Source organism: Erigeron canadensis, chromosome 3, assembly GCF_010389155.1.
Source record: "Erigeron canadensis isolate Cc75 chromosome 3, C_canadensis_v1, whole genome shotgun sequence".
Classification (NCBI taxonomy): Eukaryota; Viridiplantae; Streptophyta; class Magnoliopsida; order Asterales; family Asteraceae; genus Erigeron; species Erigeron canadensis.
The window spans coordinates 41,812,745-41,835,026 of NC_057763.1; the positions used below are offsets into that span (position 1 = coordinate 41,812,745).

General features: G+C 33.8%; 3 protein-coding genes across 4 annotated transcripts; 1 reads left to right on the forward strand and 2 right to left on the reverse strand.

Moving 5' to 3' along the window:
• Nucleotides 1-3,695: 3,695 nt before the first annotated feature.
• Nucleotides 3,696-9,576, reverse strand: LOC122593748 (tRNA-specific adenosine deaminase TAD1). The gene is made up of 11 exons (XM_043766193.1): nucleotides 9,387-9,576; nucleotides 9,127-9,247; nucleotides 7,916-8,070; nucleotides 7,689-7,823; nucleotides 7,409-7,522; nucleotides 6,891-7,057; nucleotides 6,711-6,787; nucleotides 6,510-6,629; nucleotides 5,700-5,784; nucleotides 5,484-5,609; nucleotides 3,696-3,899 (listed from the first exon to the last, which is right to left on the reverse strand). The coding sequence occupies exons 1-10, from the start codon at nucleotides 9,532-9,534 to the stop codon at nucleotides 5,496-5,498; spliced, it is 1,236 nt and encodes a 411-aa protein (XP_043622128.1). The 5' UTR covers nucleotides 9,535-9,576; the 3' UTR covers nucleotides 3,696-3,899; nucleotides 5,484-5,495.
• A 2,626-nt stretch (nucleotides 9,577-12,202) lies between these two features.
• Nucleotides 12,203-14,705, forward strand: LOC122593749 (remorin). Of its 2 annotated transcripts, XM_043766194.1 has the most exons (5): nucleotides 12,203-12,552; nucleotides 13,359-13,406; nucleotides 13,733-13,820; nucleotides 14,172-14,253; nucleotides 14,342-14,705. In XM_043766194.1, exons 1-5 carry the CDS (start codon nucleotides 12,390-12,392, stop codon nucleotides 14,540-14,542), a joined length of 582 nt encoding a protein of 193 aa, XP_043622129.1. In that variant the 5' UTR covers nucleotides 12,203-12,389; the 3' UTR covers nucleotides 14,543-14,705. The 2 variants fall into 2 exon arrangements, with proteins under 2 accessions (XP_043622129.1, XP_043622130.1); XM_043766195.1 differs by lacking the exon at nucleotides 13,359-13,406 and having other exon boundaries at nucleotides 12,204-12,552.
• LOC122593751 (transcription factor MYB17-like) lies at nucleotides 14,658-18,570 on the reverse strand. Its single transcript, XM_043766196.1, has 3 exons — nucleotides 18,190-18,570; nucleotides 15,794-15,923; nucleotides 14,658-15,405 (listed from the first exon to the last, which is right to left on the reverse strand). The coding sequence occupies exons 1-3, from the start codon at nucleotides 18,320-18,322 to the stop codon at nucleotides 14,814-14,816; spliced, it is 855 nt and encodes a 284-aa protein (XP_043622131.1). The 5' UTR covers nucleotides 18,323-18,570; the 3' UTR covers nucleotides 14,658-14,813.
• Nucleotides 18,571-22,282: the final 3,712 nt, after the last annotated feature.

Sequence of the window (22,282 nt, forward strand, 5' to 3'; positions counted from 1 at the left end):
CAAAGTTCAAATGTGACATGGACTAATCAAAATTAGGAGTATTAGTCATTTATCCGCTTTACATTTAAAAGAAAAATCAAGCTAATATACAAATTAGAAACAAATATCCCACAAATGTAGACATTATTGTGATATACAAGTTACCCATTTGGTCATTTCAATTTGTCATGTGAGGACACGATGCTAGACATTATTGTGATGTGTACTCAAAGTAGAAATGTAGAATTGCAAAAATCCCACAAATAGTCAAACAAAATACCAAACACATGACATAAATATTCAGAAACTTTTTGATTTCAAATAGCACTTTGAAAGAATTTAGAGATGTTTTTATCTTCTCTATAAAATACGCAACGTTTGGAAACACAAATAAACATCGTATTTTTTAGGTACGTTTAAGGAATTGAAACCTCCTTTTTCGCATTTCAATGAATTTGTTTATGTATCATGTGTCTTCCCCATTAAAGAAAATGAAATTACAATTATCTTAGTTAACTGAAATACATGAATTTGATTTTTTTTTTTTTTTAAAAAGGATATTTTTTTTATTGTTAGATAACAAAAAAAATGAGTTAATCAAGTTGTATAGATGATGATGATTCCTATTTAAAACTTTTGTAAATACGTATGTTATTAAGCTGGCTATGAACTTATGATACAATTACTTTCTTAACTAAATCTTGAACCAAGAGATGTGTGGAAGGATCATGGTTTACTTTACATAACGGCTATCACACTCAAACTCATGGTCATCCCAAAATTATGATCGAGTTTGCAATCAATCAAATGGAATTGCGCCACCACCACTTTGGTGGAGTGGTAAGGTTGCGGGGAGTGGGGAGAACCCATCCCCGAATCGCCGGTCATGTCATCCAAAACACCACCCTTAACCAATTATCTAAAGACACTCCCTTTAGCCTAGAAGCTAGAAGCTTAGCCTTTTTTGGAGTAAACGGAGGTTCGAGACTCTCTTGGAGCAACATTTGGAGATTTAGAGTATATTATTAGGATATAAGAATTTGTTAGTTAAAAAAAAAAGAACAAAATAATCGAATTGTGCTCCAAGATCATGGATTGGTGAATCGGTCACTTTTGGTGTTTTAGTTTTCGTCTTTTGTCATCTTATTTTCTTGGAGGTATATTATGTACTCATATGTAATAAATTTTAAACTTAAAACAGTAATGCTTGAAATCATTTAGCATAATTGTTTAAAAAGATAAATTTGAACAAACTTAAAATTTAATAGAAGCTTTTAAAAAATAAAGTAAAATATTACCAAAGTTAACCCGAGTCTCGATCAAGTCGACCGGGTTTGACCAAAGTTGACCCGAGTCTTAAATGTTAGACCATTTTTAGTCCGATCCAAATGGATCCAACTCGTGGAACCACCACCAATCGCATCCATCACCGCCGCCGCCGCCATCATCAATTGCTGCCGCCACCACTGTCACCGCCGCACGCAACCAAAACCCGTCACCGTCACCATCGCCTCTGTCATTACATTGCCGCATTGCGCGGGCATAACTCTAGTTTTTGTAAGTGTAGGAGTCAACTCGCCTTAAAACAGAGTTATTATTCAAGTATACACATTCACAATATGATTAAATGTAAAATATTACAAGAAACAAGGATGGCACTTGTGAGCTTTAGAAGCCGAGTATTTCATACCGTAGCTCAAGCTCGATCAATATGAGCTATTTTTAGTGTTCAACTAGCTTATGAATGAACTAGCTAGACTCTATCACATCTCTAATTTAACTACAAATAAAAATAATGGAGTTAATAATGGTTTAATGCTGTAAATTCAACCTCTTACTTTCTAACTCTTTTAAGTTTATGAGACATATATTTAAACCACATAAGACTTTTCCAAGTTCCATTAATGGATCAAACACGCAATATGAGAACACAAAATACTTGAAATCAAAGTTATCAATTAATTAATATATAAGTTCCCTGTTGTGTTTTTTTTTATAACCATTTTGCCCACCGTTGGGGGGTGAATTTATGATTAAAGTCATAATACTAATAATAATCGGATGAATCGTGCTATGCATGTTGTAGTTGACCCAAACGTACTCATAATTGGTCGGAGATGAAACGGCTTAAATCCAGGTTGCCTTAAAGCCTTTAAAGTGTATATGGCTATTTGCCTTTGAAAGCAAGAAAATTAGTCAACTTCATATTTTGTCTTTACGTGTCCAAATTTAGACGCCCTCGCTCAACGTCGGCCACGACAACGAGCTCGGTGCCAAGCACATAATAGTCGACGAGCTCGATGACATCCCCAAGACGTGTGTTGGGACCGGCCTGACAAGGTTTGTTTTTACACGTGTTGCAGACCGATGTAATCAGTAAGTATAAAAGTGAGGGGAAAATGAAAATATGAAATGAAAACAAAATAAATTTAAGGGCCAATATGAAAAGGTTTAGAAAAGATGTATCCAAACTAGAACTACAAAAGAGATTCAGGGATCGAATATAATAACTTAATTAATGTATATATGAAAACAAAGATTAAGAAGTGAAACGGAAAATTGTTACGGTTCAAAGGCTAAAATGAAATATTAAATGTTATACCCACTTTCTTGTTCAAATTAAGATACATTGTTTGGATGTTTAGTCACTTTCAATAATTGATAATAAGGTGTTTAGTCTCTTTCAACAATTTGATTATATGAGGGGAATATAGAAAAAGAATATAACGTCAAACAAATGTGTTTAAGTTTGCACGAGGATGAAAAAAACAAAATATTTTGGAAATACACAAAGTCGCAGTTTCAGATGATATATATCACCAGGTGAATAAGTTGAAGTTAGCCGTTCAAAACAAAAAAAGAATAAGTTGAAGTTAGGAACTTTATTAACTCGATTATGCACGAATCATAATACATCTGAAGTAAAAAGACTACCACTAATATATTCCCGCGGTTTATAAGTTTTGTTTTACAAATTTTACACCAAAAATGTAATGTTATTTAGGATTATAAATGCTCACATGTTCATTGTAATGTTACTATTAGATAGATTTCAAATTAATCTTATTGACAGTTTCTCTTTTTTAAAATCAAATGAGACCTCTAGCTTTTATAGTGACTTTATCTGCAGCATTATGAATTCTTCTACGAATAGGTATAAGAATTCAAATGAACGTGAAGTAAAAGTTGGGCATAGCAATATGTTTGACCATTTCAACGCGAGTCATTTATAGAAGAAAGTTGTGGAAATAAGCGATTAGAATTATGAAAAACATGAGAAAGGAAAGGAAGATGACTATTTATTCATCTTAAGTGTTACTCGTATTTATTCAAAAGGCAAAAAAGTTACTAATCCACCTAATATATAGTTCAACGACACTTAAACCTACAACCTTTAGATTGATGGGCAACCCCCGAAATCACTAGACTAAATGCCCTTTGGTACTCATCTTATGTGTTATTATGGCAAAGGATTAGCGATTTTCACTTTCGGTTAGTCTGACTTTTGACCAGAACTAAAATAGTCAATGACCCATCTCCAACTCCATCTTCACAACATATTCTGTAGCAAGGGGATGTAAATGTTGCTCATCTGGCATCTAGCAAGGGAATCTACATAGTGATTGACCATTAGTCCAAATCAATTTCTAGGCTGCCATAAAGGGAATATTTTCTATCGACATAACCAACTTTGTTTTGAGCAATTGGTAAGGCCATAAACAAAAATAACTAAATTGAATTGCAAGGTATTCTTTTGATGAAAGTAGATTTTACAACTTAAAATTACATGCAAAACAAACCTTTAGAAAAGGACAAAAAATTGAGCTAAGAGATAATATAGCAAAGAAGATGCATAAGAAACGAGACTTCAGGCCTTGGAAAAGAAGCCATCTCAACAGGTCCAATGGCAGCTCAGCCATCTACAAAATGTGGAATTCCACGGTCAAACTTAGGACCATTTGATCATGCTTATACTTGCTAATAATACAAGTCATAATAAACCAAAATAAACGCTAGTCCATTCATTTTAAAAAGAAAGGACGAACATTTGATTTTTGAGCCTAATATGAGTTGACCTTTGAAACTGACACAATGTTATTGATTTTAAATTTTGAGACTAGATTTCCTCCTGTATTAAAACCATATATGTGTTTGTGCTTGATTGGATGTGCATACATTTATATATGTGTGTAACTTACTGATATTACATTACAGAGGAGGGATTATTTGAGAACTTTAAAAAAAAAAAGAACTCAAGAACTCTTCTACACCCTTGGATCAAAGAAAATGGATAGACCAGATTAAAAATAAAAAACCTCTCTCAACACTAGAGGGTATTTTCGTCAGCTCCTTTTTTTTCTCTCTCTTACTTTAATAAAATTCTATCTAATTCACTAAAAAACTTTTATCTCACAAACCGTAAATCGTTAGACGAAAAGAAAAGCGTGGGTAGTCTTAGAATTCCGTCCTCTTTCATTAGAGATGCGATTCGATATACTTTTGACGACTTTTTAAATTTAGTTTTTTTTTTTTTATCACGTTCATCTTACACATGTGTAAGTTGTACTTACCCATGGGCAAGTTGTACTTACCCCTAATACATCCTGCTCTAGGTTTTGGGTTTGAAGGTCGAGGGTTAGCCGATATAGGCTAACCCTCGCGCTTCAAACCCTAAACCCTGGAGTGGGAACCCTCATCCTTTTTAGGTTTTTAGGGTTTAGCATTCAGGGTTTAGATTTTCCAGGGTTTTTAGAATGTAGCTTCCCTCTCGGATTAGCAATTAAGCTCGGCTAACCCTACAACTTCAAACCCTAAACCCTAAAGCGTACCGTGTACCTCGACCTTCAAACCCTAAACCCTAGAGTGGGAACCCTCATCCGTTTTAGGTTTTTAGGGTTTAGCATTCAGGGTTTAGATTTTCTTGGGTTTTTAGAAAGTAGCCTCCCCCTCAGATTAGAAATTAAGCTTTAGGGTTTAGTATTTAGGGTTTTACAATGCGTCCTCATCATTTTTGAACTTTATAAGTAACTTACCCATGTGTAGTTTGTACTTACCCATGGGCAGGTTATACAAGTCACCAGTTCCAGGTCTTTCCTATACATGTGTAGGTTGTACTTACACATGTGTAGGATGAACGTGATGGAAAAAAAAAACGAAATTTAAAAAGTCGTCAAAAGTATATCGAATCGCATCTCTAATGAAAGAGGACGAAATTTCAAGACTACCCATGTTTTTTTTTTCCGTCTAACGATGTACGGTTTGTGAGATAAAAGTTTTTTAATAATTTGGATATTTTTTGATTTAATAAGAGGAGAGAGAAAAAGAGTGTTGGACAATTCTTTTGATAATGACAAACATGCCCTTCCTGATTTTGATAAATGGAGGGCTGAGATTGGTTCTCGCGTTCTTTTTTTTTTTAGTGGTTCTCAAAATAACTCACCCCATTACATTACATATTCAAGTTTCAGTTCGTCTAGTACTAATGGACAAAGAAATTGAAATACCTGAAGTTTAACTCATAGTCCTATAAGAACAGGAGGCTCAAACTTTAATGGCTTCTCGAGCCAATTGCTAAACTGCGGGCTTTCTTTAAATACTTTTAAGGCTGAATTATATTCTTCGGCCTTTTCCTGCAGAAGTAGTAAGTTCATCAAACTAACAAAATGAGCCTACATAACAGTTTTTGTATCCTGCTAAAGTGGACTATAAAAAAGTATCACCTTTAGTCTCTGATATGATGTTTCGCTCAACGGAAAGTTGGCTAAAGACCGGCCGAGTGACAAGAATGACTCCAACATTCTCTTCCTGGATAGTAAAAACCAAAAAAAGGTTAAACAAGTAACTGAAAATCTCATTAATGGATTAATGGATATAAATAGAGCGTAAGTATATGTAACTAGTTTGAAAATGATACCCACCCAACACCCACACACACACACACAAAAAGTTGCAGCAATTTGCACTTCGGAATTGCCCATAACAGTTGTAATACTTCGTTTGTGGTGATATTTCAAGTTTTAATTACCTAGTTTTAAAGATCAAACATTACAGCTATTTTTTCTCAATGAAAGATACAAAGTTTCTTTGGATGTTGACACTCGACTTTGGTCAGAACCTTTCGCAGATTACCTAAAGCCATGCTCATATAGGGTACATGACCTATTAATCACCCTAATCATTACAGATAACTGATCAGCTTAAATCATTGAAGGACTGAAGGGTTATTATAGACATTTCGCCAATAATTGACTAATTGTGTTGAACTATGTTCACGGTCAAAAATTTGGGGATGGAGAAGGTAATGAGGGTTTAAAAAACATCCACAACAAAATGATACAAGCTTAATTGTATGGAAGTTCATTTATTCTCATGATCATATTATTAGGATTTAAGTTCCTTGGCGATATTGAGTTAGAAATCCGAATAATTTAAACTATTCCCTTAATCTATGTACCATGTAAAAAAGTTGCAAATTTTGTGTAACGGAGGGGTTTCGTAAAGATTCTGCATTAAAAATCCTGTCAACTTACTTGCATAAAGTTGACTCTGAAGAGGGGTGCATGGCACCTTTTGCAGATGTCCCCTGTTTTCGACCAGTGGTTCCAAGAATGACTTCATGCAGGCCGGACTTATTCCAGCTGATAGAATATCTGTAGTCACTCTTCACATGAGCATAACAGATGGATAGGGTTTAACTAAATTACACTTAAAACTCCCAATTGAAGAAATACCCGCATGTTAAAGTGGATGTGGCAGTTTCAGCATGACGAAACACCTCTAGAGGTACCGAAGCTACAGAAAATGTCGGCTGCCAAGTACAAACAAACATGCATATTTAGTGGAAAAAAATACTGAGAAACTGGAACCAGTAATCAAAGAAGAATAAAAGGAATATCTAAGCACCTTACAACCTTATTCACTTTAAACGGACTTGTTAGTTTCTTTGATAATGGTAGGATTCTATCACTCAAAGCCCTTGTCAACTGGTCTTCTACTTCCTTGTCAGAACAAACACGAGATTGCCCAACAGTGATTGATGAAATGTAAACTGGCTGCAGAATGTGAGAAAGTAACGCCCCTGCATACAACAGATTAAAAAACATTTATATGAGTAATATTGTGAGAACTTATATCATGGATACAAGGCCCGGAAATTTTAAAAAAATCTTGAAAAAGAGGCGATATTTCTGACAAAGACGAAAAAGACAAAAAAAAATAAAATAAAATTGTCTTAATATAGAATATAGGCATATCTAGTCGATTTACTTATTCATAAAACACATATTTAACTCATGGAAATACAGGAATTGCCAATACTTAGCTATGAATCATTTATTTATCAAAAGAGCAACAAAAGAAAATTAAAGAGAGGAGTTTAAAATTAGCCGTGCCAGTAACATATGGGTCAAATAAAGAATGAAAAATGAACCTTGAATGCCAACAACATTCCAGCGAGAAATTTTATCAGAACAACTCACTGACAAAGTTGCATCGCCACGACCAGGTTTCCTTTGAACAGTGCCTCTGACCTGTGAACAATCACCTAAAATAGAAATCTTCTTAGTACTTCCATGTAATCAAGGTACATTCGTCAAAACACAATTAAATATCATACAATTTGTTGTTATGGAAACTTATTCCTCCAGAAGAATGAAACTAAAATTTATTGTCAATGAAAATACAAATGAATCAAGTTGAGCTAGAATTACCATTGTTCTTCATGGCTGACTCCAAAAATTCCTCCATGAGATCATTCAGTTTGCTTGTCGAAGATATTGCACAACCTTCTTTTATCGAACTATTTAAGCAAGGTAAAATCTGTGAATTGAGGGAGGCATCTCCGCCTACAATAAGTTGAACAATCATTAGAGTGACTCACTTTTAAATTGGTGAAAAAAAACCATTGAAAATGTAAGAAATAAGACTGGCAGCTTACAAGGCAACTGTGATATGTATAAATGCAATTGCCAACCCGGTCTCATCTTGTACTTGCCATTGCCAAAACCACCTGCCTCCTGATAGAAGAGGGAGTCTGTGGCAGCAGTGCCTGGAAACTGCGTGTTACCCTTTTGAATCTCTGAATAGAAGTGCCTGGAACACATACAACATATATTGAGACCATACTGTCAAATCTTGCTATATATTTCAGCTAGAAACGATACAAAACATGATCTGTTCCTCCTGATTTCACTTCTGCATATTTAAAGTCAACAAGTACAAAACACGCCCCCATATTTATACATGAGTTCGTCCTAATGTTGGTTTCCAACGGTTTAAAGAGAAAACGTAAACTCTTGCTCTATATTGTCAGGACATATTACTTCGTATATAACAATCCAATTCACAACTTTTCTTAATGTAGATTACTGTCAGCTAAACTAATCCATCTATGTTTACACTATCAAATCACAAGCAAACCACAAGTATATAAATTGATGTTTTTGTTTGTGTCAACATCCTTCCTGAAGTCTAAGCTATAAATAAAGTTGAAATTTTTTAGGAAGTCTTCTTATGTAAAAGGCAAAAGACTAGTTCGCTTTTTGCCCCCACCATATGGAAACGGATTCTGTTTTCACTATTGTATATTTTTCGTCACAATAAACTAAATTACAACAGAAAACTTTGATAACTAATCCACAATCGCCGCCCTGATGATAATATTTTGAAGGTAATGCTGACCTTTGCTCCACACTAACTCTGCAGTCACTGAACCCACGCATATTATTGTAGACCAGCTGAGATTCCCAAACCTTGGGCTAAACCCCTTTGAATTTATCAAAGTATACTCTAAGTAATAAGTATTGTGTGTGTGTGTATATATAGTTGTATGTATATAGCTTATATCACCTAAAGTATCAAGCTAATTTCTCAATTGTACTCCTAATCGAGACAGTGTACTTCAATTGCACTTTCGGTGTATTACAAGTTCACTCTATAGTCTAATTAAACTTTTGGGTAACATTATTTAAATGGGTTAATAAAATACTAAATTAATGTGAAATGTTGAATTCATTAGTTTTCTATACTGTATAACATCAAGTAATCACATACCTAGTTCAACAATGCACTTAGCTAAATTTAAAAAAAAAAAAAAAAAGAAACACAAAATAGTAAATGTAAAAAACATAACAAGAAGACATTCATTACCTAAGTAATGCTCTTCTAGCAATAATCTCGGCATGAGAATCATTCAAAACATCGCCGCGAACACTTAAACGAGAACGACCAATACACTTAGTTCCTGTCCCCAATGCCACCACTTTCAATTCTACAACATTAAGTTCACAATTCATCAAATTTGTGTACTTTAATGTAAATCTCAACACACCCAGTTCAACTAATAACATAATTAACAAAAGTTAATAAAAATTGTGTATCAATATAAAGATTTATAGAAAAAGGACAACCTTGGGAAGGTGAGAAAGTGAGAAATGCGGCTAAGACAGTGACTTCACGGCCTTGAGGCTTTCCTTTTTTGGGAAGACGGTTGTATGCTGTGAAAACTGTTTGTGAAATCTTTTCTCCCCATTCTTGTTGTTTCGATGATGAATTCATTGGAGGGAAATGAAAGGGAAGGGAATGGAATGGATAATTGTTGATAGATAAGGAATTCCAGTAATCTTTATACATACAGATAAAATTACATATCTAGTACCTATACTATTCTTCGTTTACAGATTTTCTAATCATGTTTTTAGAGTAAATGGCCTAAATCGTCCTTGTGGTTTACCCTAATAATCAAGTTTCGTCTTTAACTATCTGAAATGACATTGACATTCCTTTTGAGAGGATAAGATCACATCAAGTCCTTTATGCAAAGGGACGTTTTCTCCAATCTGTTAGATCTCTCACTTGTCGTGCACATGAGGGTATTTTGGTCCGTAAAGGAGTATCAGTGATATTTTAACAACATAATTTAAACTACAATTTTTTTTGCTTTATTTGCTTACTTTAATCTAATTAACTAGACCTCATAATTTGATCTCGTTTAAAATCACCAAAAACCTTAAGCCGACTAACTCGATCAAACAATTAATTGCATTAAGAAAGAGATTGGGCCATTGATAGTCGGTATGAGGAAGACGACCGGTTTAATTAACAAACAGCGGTGAACGACTGAACGAAGTTGGTTATCGGATTTTTTTTTAACCGGGCGACAAATAAGCTAGCCGAAGACCTGTTTTGTGTAAACAATTGAGCGACAATGCGCAGCCGCAGCCTGCTATTTTGTGGATATATCATATATGGCTGAAAGCTTTTGCGTGACAACACAATCATTCGTTTTATATTCGGTTTATGGCCCAACCTTTTCCTTGGCCCATCACTGATAATACTACGGGTCTTTTTGGCCCAATCTTCTTTTAATGCGATTAGTCATTTAGTTGTTTAATTTAATTTCTATTGGTTATTTGATCGAGTATATAAATTATATTACTTTTTATAATTTTATAACATTATTAATGTGATGGTTGTGGAATTACTAGTAAAACAATTTAAAACTATAATATATTTGGTAATGCACATAAATGTTATATTTGGTAGATTCCTCTTCTTATTTTAGAAGAACTCCCATATAAATAACCTTTTATGTGTGTTTGGCATAGTTTAATCATACAAAAGCATGTCTTTTCTTCTAGGCATTTGTTATTTTAAAACAACTTGTCTTTGTATTTATCCCAATATTGAAAATCACATCACATTGGCAAAAACAAACAGAATCCATAATTGACTATGTCACTTTAATAGTTTAGCATATCTTATGTGTACATTAATCAATAAAAACGAATATGTATGTATAGTACCTTGGGGTGTTTGTGATTGTTTTTTCTTTCTTATTAGGTTATTGTTTGGTTTGTAAACAGATTAGCGATAAACGAAATAGGGCCTCGTATTTCTGTTAAGGACCATGCCTAAGGAAAAGCATCACAAATAGTTTAATTTATAAGGAATACACACGTTTAGAAAATATGTGGGTATCTACTTATTTTTTCAACAGAAAAACGCTTATAAATAAGCAAATATCAAACACCTCTAATGACATGGAGTGGACAACATGCTTCATCTTTATTTAACTGAACTACAAAATATTGATATCTTTTTATTGAAAGACGATGTAGTAAATTCTAACCAATTAAAAAGTTAAAATTATATATCCTCATTTTTAACCGGCATATAAACAACATTAAACATATTAAAAGATTACTCAAAGTTATTGCTATCATTGCATCGTGGTAGTTGTTACTCATGTTTGACACGCCAAATACCCGTAGGAGTAGATATGATGTATGAGATGTCTAATTATTTGTTACCTCCATGTGTCATCATGTGCAACTCAAAAAAAGGTTAAAATTTGTGAAATGGGGTCCAAAAAGAGATATAATTGGGTGGTTAAAATTGTTGATATTAAATGAGACACATTGGATTCGCTGGCGAAAAGGAGCCCACAAAGATTATTTGGACGTGCCTGGGGTGTTTTTGGTTACATGGCCCCCTTCGCCCGAAACTAAATGACTATTTATTAAATTATTACTTTTATAATCACTACGTATATCACTTCCAGCCGGTCATTTACCTACTGATCAAGTGGTTTGGCTGTCTAATTGTTTTCCAGTATTTTTTTTTTTTTAAATAATAACTTATTATCTATTTTAGTAAATTTATCGTATTAGTGTATCATTTACAAAGTTGGTAGGCAACATCTACTAACCTTTGTAGTTATTCAACATCTACTAACCTTTGTGGTTATTTTTATACAAAGGACTTTGTGGAGACTTAGATTAAAGTTTATTATGGAGTTTTCATTTTATTAAGTATTAAAAATGATAAGTATAAAACAATATAGTCTAGATCCTTCGTTGTCACGCCTATCAAAAAAAATAATTCCCGAACACATATAAAATCATTGTTTCTATCAATTAAGGGTTTAGCTTTTGAATTTGATAAAGACGTATGATCATTTGTAGATATGCAAATTAGATGTACTTTTAATTTCTAAGAGAATCAAGGTGAATATATATATTATATAAAGAAAAGAAGACGTGTGAGTGAGTGAGTGAGTATGAAGTCGGCAGAAGTTAAGCGCGCAAGTTACCCGTTTTAACTGTCGGCAAACAGAGTGTGTAGTGTTCCATAATACATACAATCATTATGGAGTAGCAAATATTTATCCTCTTTTCTATATTTTCTTTTCTGATAATAACACCTCACACACCACTGTATATGTATGTATCTATATAATAATATATATATACTCCGCCCCCTCCCTCAAATTCCGAAATCACCGCCAATCATATCATATCTCTCCATATATATCTCCATATTATAAACAAACTCTATCACCACTAATACTAGTAGTAATACCTATTAATTAATAATAATAAGAATTTCTTGGAAATTATTACTCGATCGCTATGGCAACTGAAGTACCTGTTAAAATCGAACCCGAAGTAGTACCTTCACCGGAAACGGTTCCGGCGCCATCTGTCGTTGCGCCGGAGAAACCTATTGATCCTCCGTCAGCTGTACCTGAAACTAAACCACCGGCTGATGATTCCACGTCACTCGCTGATGAAAGTATATAATACTGTCTCTGTCTCTGTTTTTTCTTTTTTTCCTTTTTTTTTTTTGTTTTGTATACGAGTAAATAAATAATTAACTATTTAATTATAATAATTCGACTGAGTTTTGTTAGTCAATTTTAAACAATTATTGTCTTTCTCGAATTTTCCTGAAAAACACTTTTTTTTTCTAGAAAAGTAGTACTATCAATTTAATATTATGCTGATTGATAGGTAATGGATTCTTCTTTTATTGACATAGGAGTAATAAGATAAGAAGATGCTACGTACACATGCATTCCTCTATAGTACATGTTTGCTGATTTCACTTTTGACCCAAAGAAAACAAATAAAGGATTAATTCTCTGTTTAAAATAGTTTTTGGATTTAAAAAACATTTCACCAATAATACAACTAAAAAGGTGATTATTGCCCCCACAAGTTAGTCTTTATTTCAATTAAGTATTGCTGCCAATGCTAATAAATTTGCAAGGAAAAATAGGAGGAATCTATGGCCCAACCCATACAACCTGTGGAATAATTAAAACTTTCCATCATATTTAAGCAACTGTGGTGTTACTTCATTCTAGTACTATTTGCATATTGATAAGAGAAAACACTAGAAGAAAAGTTTTATAATATATTTAGTATACATATTACTATTTCAATCTAGCATCTATGGCTCGTGTTGTCAAAGGTAATTAGTAACAGAAAACATGGTCATTCATTTGTTTTGTTGGTACTTGAGTCGGGTACTTTTCCTGTTTATTGTTGCAAATCCGTTTTTTGACTTAAGTTTGAAATTTATAATTGAAATCTCAGAGACTCCAGCTCCTGTGGTGAAAAAAGAAAAAAGTTCCCTTGACAGAGGTAATTAGTTTGTGATTACCAAACTCTGTTTAATTATTGGGAGAAGTGAATATAAGGTTGTCCGGCACCTAAGCTTAGGTGTGGAACCCCCACATACAAATTTTTTAATATTTTTTATTAATGAATAAATGTTTGGGCCCTCATGAATTTTATAAATTAAAAAAACAATATGTGAGTGTTTCATCCTAAACTTAGGTACCTAAAAGCCTTATATTTTCATCCCCTTAATTATTTATTATTATTATTAAGCAAAATGATGCTTCTTCGTTTTATTTTTATGTAGTGTGTTCTGTTTGACGATCGAGTATGCTTATGTTTTTGTTCAGATGTTGCGTTGGCTGAGGTTGAAAAAGAGAAGAGGTTGTCTTTCATCAAGGCCTGGGAGGAAACTGAAAAGTCCAAGGCGGAAAATAAGTAAGATTTTCTTTATTTTGGGCTTCATTTAATTCTGCTGAACATGCTCTATAAGTAAAGCTTGAGATATCATTTGTTCATTATGACCATCGAGAGCTCTTATATGTTTCAAAACTTTATAGATAATTGACACAAGTATATAGATGCACGACAGTCGAGTTTAGAAAATGATCACGGTCTAATACCAAAGTGATTTTTACTCGGAGTCTGGAAGTTTAGCTGAACGCATTTAAGTCATAATCGAGTGAATCTAACTTGATTGCACTCGCTATATGTGCATGCAGTCTGGTTCATTTACAATCTCAATGATCATGAATCGTTTTATTAATTTATTTGTAAATGAACAAACAGGGCACAAAAGGAGCTATCTGCTATAACTTCCTGGGAAAACACCAAGAAAGCAGATATTGAAGCTAAGTTGAAACAAATAGAGGTACTCCTAATGGCTGCCAAGGGTACTTCAATCCACTTGTGATAAACATTTTTATTGGAAAATGCTCTTATTTAATTCATACCTTCAGGAGAAATTTGACAAGAAAAAGGCAGAATATGGAGAAAAGATGAAGAACAAGGCGGGGTTGGTTCACAAACAAGCCGAAGAAAAACGAGCCATGGTTGAAGCCAAGAAAGGGGAGGATAAGTTGAAGGCAGAAGAATTGGCTGCCAAATATCGCGCCACTGGAACCCTTCCAAAGAAGCTCATTGGTTGCTTCGGAGGTTAAAGTATTTAAAACGTCTCAACATTATTATCGCCTTAAATCCTACAAGTTTGTAATTTGTTTTACAGGTCATTCCAGGTTGGTTTGTTTGTTATGTTGTATAGGAAGAACATAGATGTTTTCATTAAGAATATTATAATCATATTATATATGAAAGTTTCTGCAACATGTTGGTTACTACTAATCAAATTACACTGAAGACTTGGGAAAAAGAAACTTAAGTCTTCATATATATACCGGTCAAGCACGCCTACCAAAATAGAATCCATGACTTCTAATCGATCTGATCTTCTAAGAAGCTCATATCATTGTACCCGCGGAAATCAAAGAACAAATGTAGCACAGTATCGGATGAATCCTCCATTTCACTTGGGCTTGACTGCTTCGTAACCCCATTGTAGAAGGTTACGCCTTCCCCATCATCACTCCTTGTTGCACACGAGAAATCTGTGTCTGCTTCATGCTCTAGTTTAACCCTGATTTCGTTGGTTGTTCCAGAGACTGAGGCCTGGGAAACTGGACTAAAGCAGGCCGGCTTCCCAGTTCTGAAAGATTCGCCAACTTCTGAGTGCCAAAGACGTAGGAAATAGTCGGTTGTGTTTATCTGTTCATGTGGTTTGACTTGTAATGAAGCTGAAGATTCTGTCGAGTGTCGGGCCTCGGCTTCCAGCCTGGCATTTTCCCATTGTGCCATGTGTCGAGTGGATGGAGACCTGGGGAGTCGTTTAGTTGAACCATCCAAGCTATTTGGCTCGTGGGTCTGTGGATTAATTCCCATGGACAAAAGGCGTTTTTTCAAATTAGTGTTCCATAAGTTCTTGATCTCGTTATCTGTTCTTCCTAGTTGAGCAGCAATTGCAGCCCACCTGAAAGACAAAATCAGGATAACATGGGCACGTTAAACTTTGTTATACCAATTGCTTTTATACCAAATTGCAAGTAGAGGTGGCTATTTCAGACTTGCTGACATATCAACGGGTCAATTCGGGTGGTATATTATTATGATAGGCTAAACGGGTAGCATAAAAGTTAAACGAGCTAAACTAATCAAAAGTTGCCAAAGGTGTACTTTTTTTACAAAACCTCCCATGCATAAAGAAATTTGGTTTGTTTTTGAAGTAATATTTGACAAATAAACTATCTGTAAGAACCTAAAAAACTTTGAATAAAAAATGTTCTGGGTTAAACCAATCTAAACCACCCATTTTGTCAATTAACAACCTTGACATATACTAAGAAGCCTGAAAAGACTACCTGTTGCCAAGAATGGCATGTAACTGGATAACTAGCTTTTCTTCTTCAGGGGTAAAGGGACCACGCTTGATGTTGGGCCGGAGGTAGTTTACCCAGCGCAGACGACAGCTCTTCCCACAGCGCTTAAGGCCTGCCACCACAGAACATTGCATTTAACAAAACAAAAGTTCTAAATGACATCCAGAACGGTGATATCTAATATGCAAGTTTTGAGTGGAAAGTCACCTTTCTTGACAATTCATAATCTAGTGAGACGGGCTATTTTCACCATATTAGGTATATGTGTTAGACGGTTACACAGACAGGTAAAATAGTCAAATACTGCTCGCATTGGTAACAAAGTAAATCGCATCCCAGTTTCACCATTTCTAGCTTACAATTTAGACTGTATTACAATTTTGGCATTAGCCCGATTCATTTCGACTAATTATCTGATTTATTTAATATCACACGATCATATATCCAGGATTTCCCTAAATGGGAAAGCTCATTTTCTTTCATTTTGGAGGGTAAAAAATATTAGATATAAGTATCCACGTGAATAGATTTGAATGTGTGAACCAAAAGGAACAAATATATGTGCATATAACATGTGGCGTGCAAGTGACCATTGCCAGACCAGACCCACTGGCTATTCATACTGTTCCTAGCTTTAAATGTCATACTAAGCAAGAAAATGGATATTCATCAATATTAAATAGCAAAAAGACAAGAACTTTTAAATTTTGGGAGTGAAACACAAGATTATTTGGTTAAAAATGACAGAAAAAGATATTCTGGTATTCCCATCAGTGGCAAGTAATTTGACAAGCAAGCATGTTTAAAGGATTTATAAAATGTGTCATATTCACATTTATATGTGCAGATCAAAATGGGCCATATTAAAAAATCATGGGCTAGGTTGATAACCAGCAAGGCCAAGTTGTGGTAAAGTTGTCGCTTGGGCTTAAACCCGAGACGCTATTTGTGGTAAAGTTGTCCTATCCATTACCAATTGAATTACACGACACTAGCGCCATAAGTCCTTGTGGTAAGTTGAATTGTTAAAACCTGAAATTTTGTCGGTACCCCAGTACATTATTCACAACCATATCCAATCCCCACGGCAAGGCATGGGGACATTTTGGACCATTTCGTGGTTTGTTCTTGTCACTGTTGCATAATGCATGACAATCTTCTCTATATCATTTTTTCTTGTAATCAATTATTGCAACATATTTATGATGTGTTTATTTGGTCCATATGGTTTTTGCATCTTATTGAATTGAATGACATACTATATTTATATTTGATAAACCATTTATAGAGTTGTATTAAATTTTGAATTTATTTTGGTAGACAAGAAAGTACTAAGCCAAGTCAGACCCTGTGAAGTATGAACTAAACAAACAAAGATTGGTCAAGTATATGGAAACATGTTCTATATGAATCAGAAAGCTAGTTTCCATGGAAAGATATATATTGGCCAATTATACTTGGACTTTTTTGAACAAATTTGTTTGTAAAAGTCGCCCTATGTTTAAGTTCTCTCTCGGTCCTGGCTTCGATATCACCTCATCTTTGACTGACATCAGCTTTCATTTTCCAAAACACACCCAAGGAGTACCATCTCTCTATCATACTCTCATTCTCACCACATTCCCAATCAAAAAATATTAAACACGCACATACACATAAATGGCCCACTAAATAAACCTAGTCAAATCATGTCTAAAAAACGCTGAGGAACGACACGGTGGATTGGCGAGCGTCACGCCGGGCTTAAGAAGTGACGATTGGGGGCGGCCTAATACGAGTATGTTCTGACATTCGTAAAGAATAAATAACCGCTTAATTTCAAGGTTTGTGTGTTTCTTATTTTTCGGTCAAGATTTCGTATAGACAAGTTAATATACTTACTGTATTTGTTGACTTGAAAATTTTTTAGTCAAATACAATACTCATCCAACCATCCACAACTAGACTCTTAAGTTTTTTTTTGTTTTTTTGTTTTAATCAGAAGTAGTACAAGAAAACTTGTACGTCTAGTTGTTATCAAATACAAGTTCAACTTCCTTGAACATTATTAAACTCGACTCGTTCACACCCTACTAACCATTGATTGAATAAAAAGCATATCAACAGGGCTTTAATTTTCAGTAGGTCTCATATGCACTACTAACCATTTGACAACAAAGTTACCAAACTATAAAAAGTGATAAATAAAAAAGGTATTTATAGACGTAAGTAAAACAATAATTAGAACAACCATATATGTTTGTATCTAAACGATGTTTACTATATACAAAATCCTAACACATTCATTATCTTGATGAGAACAAGAAAGAAAAAAAAAATGCCAAGTAATGAAAATGTAGATAGAAAAGATGGAGTAAAGTAAAGTACTAGGTACGTACCAGCAAGTTGAGGAACAGATCTCCAACCTCCAGACCCATTTTTGTTGATATTATCAATCAAAAGAGCATCTTCTTCTGGAGTCCATGGTCCTTTTTTCAAACCTTTTTTCTCACAACATGGGGCTCTCACCATTGGATCTCTGTCTCTCTCTTTTTTTGATTTGTAAAGTTTTTTGGCTTTTGTAAAACTGAGACAAAGAAGTGTAACCTATATACTGTAGGTAGCTAGAGTATAATGTAAGAACATTACTGTATTTATCATGGAGAGAGAGAGATAGAGTGTTTAATTTTTTGATGATATTGTCAAAAGATATGTCAGTCAGTGTAGTATGAAAATGTGTAGTGCTCTGCGAATTGCAAGCTGGAAAACTACTAGAGACTGAAAAGAGTCAATCTACACATATATCTTTATTAACAACAGGTACCTTCATCATATCATATATATGTATAGGCCATTATATGGTATAGGCCTGTAGGGTATAGTACTCGTAGGTTTTTTAAGGTTAATCTTATGGTAGAAGCAAGACTATCTCCAATGGGGTGCCCTTAAGTGTTCTTAGGTGCCTTTGGATATCCTTTGCCGTTGAAGCTTGTTCAAAACTAAGGATTTTTTGAAGGATGCCCTTACTGTAAGGATGTTTATATGATTGGAGATAAAATTATAAGATTTGAAGAATTTGTAAGGATTTATAAGGATATATAAGGATTTGTAAGGATATGATGTGGCAGCTCAAGGACGCCTAAGGGCATCCTTAGCATTGGAGATAGCCTAAGGTATTATTTTGTAGCTTAAATTTTGTTTGTGTATTATGATTTGTAAAATAGTTTGAAGTTGCATCTTATACATATAACTAATAAAATGTTTTATTTATCTACAAATAAATTACTAACAAAATTATATAAAGCGTCATGACACGGTTACCATGAAAGGAGAGACAAAAAAGAAAATAAAATAAAAAATTTAATGATGTAAGGGCTCACTTCAAAACATGAGGCACGGTGTTTGGTACCTTAACGGCGTGCTACTAACGTTGTTTGACATCCACACCGGGGTGCTTGATTCGGTGGGGGTTCGACATAGGTGTTCAACGGATGAGTTTCTTAAGGTGGATATGTCTTTAATGTGTAGTTCATACGTGGTCGGATGAAAAAATGATATGTCTTTAATGTGTAGTTTTACGATTGAATAAAAGTTATGAATATTATCTTTTACGCCATAATTTCAATATGTTAGAATTACCCATGAATATATAGCAATTCTTTAAAGTTGATTAATCTTATAAAATTATAAGTAAAGTTGAAACAATTTTAACTATTGGATTAAAATCAAAGGTCAAAATTCAATAATCATATATGAATTTTGACCATTAATTTTATTTAAAGGATTAAAAATGTTTCAACTTTACCTATAAATTTGATGTCAACTTTGAAGGATCCTTGTAGCCTAGTAAGCTTTGTAAGATAGAACTATAGGTGTAGGGACTAGGAAACAATTTTGTTTCTAAAAAAATCGTTTAGTAAATTATAATGATTTAGAGAATTATCTCTAAAAAAAAAAAAGTTTAATTGTTTAGCCCCTCCTAGCTAGTCTAAACATAGTTTCTTCGTTATGTATATTCGTATGGTCGATGATTGAAAAATATATATCGTTCTTTTCAATAAAGTTGAGGATTAGTAATATGATCCATTCTATTAAATAGAAACGATTATGGTACCCGCGCAATATGGCGGCGAACCGGCGATTACGGTAGTGGCGACATTTATTGGTGTAGGTAAAAGTATTTGATTTAAAGGAGTTAGTAGAGATATTTTCTAATATAATGGACTAATGGTGTAATTTAATATTAATGGTTGATGATGATTTAATTCATTAAGGGTATTTTAGTCAATTCGCATGTCTCATTTATGTAAACTTTGAACATAGAGGTTATAATTTTTATATAGAAGTATAGATAGAAAACAAAAACCTTGCCAAAGTAAAGAAAAGGCGGGGAAAATTGAATTTATTGTATTGTTTCCTTTTTCCAGGCTTTACTTGCATTTATTCGCAGACACTTCAATTATTACATTTTACCGCCTGAAGTTGAAAGCCTGTAGACACATACTGTACTAAAGGACAATGAGTATAATACGGCAACATGTTACCATTGGATTAGGGATGTGATATTAGTATTATAATATTTGATAAAAATTAAGCATATAATGCATAGATGTGGTAAGTTAATAAATTTATATGGTATTAATATTAATTTTGGCGCCTGGTAATCTGACCACCTTTTTGGTAGTCCAATCAGACTTTTTGCAGCGACCCTGACATGGAGTCCGCTTTTATTCTGTCATATTTATCATTATAGACATGGGGCCCGCATATTTTTCACTTTTTGCAGCGACCCTCGCTGCAAAAAGTAGTAGTGGTCGATATACCAAAAAATAGTGGTGGGGATATTGGGGGCGTTAATTTTCCTTGGGTTAATAGATCAATAGTAGTAAGTTTTTTGAGTTTGAATTTAGAAAGACTTACGATAATATGTTGTCGTGCATTTGAGTTAACTATTAGGAGGTACACCTTCTATTAGGTACTAAGTAAAGGTATTTCAAATATAGTCATTAGTTGGCATCTTAGCCTGTAACTTTCGGGTCATAGGTTCGAGTTCATTTGGTATATTTGAGATATAAATGTAGTCCTTCTATGAGGGTTTGGACTGGGTTACATAGGATCGAGTCTGAGAGGGCATGGTTACCCCTATTAGTCGTTGTGGCTTTAGGCGAATTAATAAGAGGTTTTCCTTCCATTGGGTACAGGTAGGAGGTGAGGGGGCTCTTTAGCACGAACTCAGTTAAGAGTTAAGACAACGTAAATTAAAATAGACTTTGTAAATTCAAAACTGGACAAATCTAGTGAGACAGATGGAGTATTAAATTAGGCTATTCTATTTGTTTTTTTTTCTTTTTATTTATTTCATACCTATTTATTTAGTTTTCAATTATTTATTATTTTAACAACATTCTATCCTACCCCTACTCCTAAATTAAATGTATGCTTGGAAACCAGGACTCTCAAAAAACCCATATTAATCCATCTCACAAATGTGGGAAGTGATACTAAAACTCAGGTGGATCCTCCTAAGGTCAAAGACCTTACCAATAGGTCATTAACCCATTTTCATTTACATTTAAAATTTCATGAGTTTTTTTAAAATTAAAAACATGTTATATTTTAAAAGTATGATTTTGTTTTTAAAGAAACAAAAACTTTAACGACTTCATTTTCCTGTTAAAAATCCTAAAGGTTATTTTTTTCCCCACCTAAAACACTACAAATTAGAAATAGCAACGGGTTCGGTTCAGGGTTGGTGCCAATTCCGAAGCCAAACCCGTTAAGGAATGGACCCGATACCCATCAAGTACCTTATTAGGGACCCCAACGGGGATAAATTTATGTCAGAAACCCAAAATCTGATACGATAAGGATAGCTATTTTTTAAGAATAATTATCAAAACTTGTATGATTTGATAAATGATACTACTTGCTTTTGATTATTTGAGGAATATATATGCAAGTTGTGAAATATAGATACGAAATTTGTATCTACAGAGTTGTAATATACATTCAAAACTATCCGTTATAAGTATATAGATATAGATATCAATATCGGGTCGGGTCATGTCATGTCATGTCGAGTAGACATGCTCAGTCCTTGCTAGACAAATTATTTCCCCATCTTTCTCAAATAATGAACCAATAACTCCAAAATGTTTCTCTTCTTATATTTATTAATTTAAATATTTCTACATAGTATACTTATAAATTATAATATTCTTAATAAAAAAAAATATCCTTTACCTTTTAAAATAAATATAACACCCTCTTTAGACCAATTGTTTTTTATATTAATAACCACACTGCTAACACCACCACCACCCATCGCCACAACATACACCGCTCCGCATGGCACGCAAACTCATCTGGTTCTTACTAATAAAAAGTGGTAAAAGAAATATTTTACCAAAAAATAGATTTATAGGTATCTATATTGTAACAATCACCACTCATCAATAGATGGATTTGTATATGGTGAAACATAAGACCAAG

Bases quoted from the DNA above. Each gene is read 5' to 3' on its own strand.
- LOC122593751 (XM_043766196.1), bottom strand. From the start codon at position 18,322: ATGGTGAGAGCCCCATGTTGTGAGAAAAAAGGTTTGAAAAAAGGACCA. The intron at 15,924-18,189 runs GTACGTACCTAG...CTGTGGTGGCAG, and splicing joins ATCTGTTCCTCAACTTGCTG to GCCTTAAGCGCTGTGGGAAG. The intron at 15,406-15,793 runs GTAGTCTTTTCA...TTTGTCTTTCAG, and splicing joins CATGCCATTCTTGGCAACAG to GTGGGCTGCAATTGCTGCTC.
- LOC122593748 (XM_043766193.1), bottom strand. From the start codon at position 9,534: ATGAATTCATCATCGAAACAACAAGAATGGGGAGAAAAGATTTCACAA. The intron at 6,630-6,710 runs GTATTTCTTCAA...GAGTGACTACAG, and splicing joins ACATCCACTTTAACATGCGG to ATATTCTATCAGCTGGAATA. The intron at 5,610-5,699 runs GTGATACTTTTT...CTACTTCTGCAG, and splicing joins CATCATATCAGAGACTAAAG to GAAAAGGCCGAAGAATATAA.
- LOC122593749 (XM_043766194.1), top strand. From the start codon at position 12,390: ATGGCAACTGAAGTACCTGTTAAAATCGAACCCGAAGTAGTACCTTCA. The intron at 12,553-13,358 runs GTATATAATACT...TTGAAATCTCAG, and splicing joins CACGTCACTCGCTGATGAAA to AGACTCCAGCTCCTGTGGTG. The intron at 13,821-14,171 runs GTAAGATTTTCT...ATGAACAAACAG, and splicing joins AAGTCCAAGGCGGAAAATAA to GGCACAAAAGGAGCTATCTG.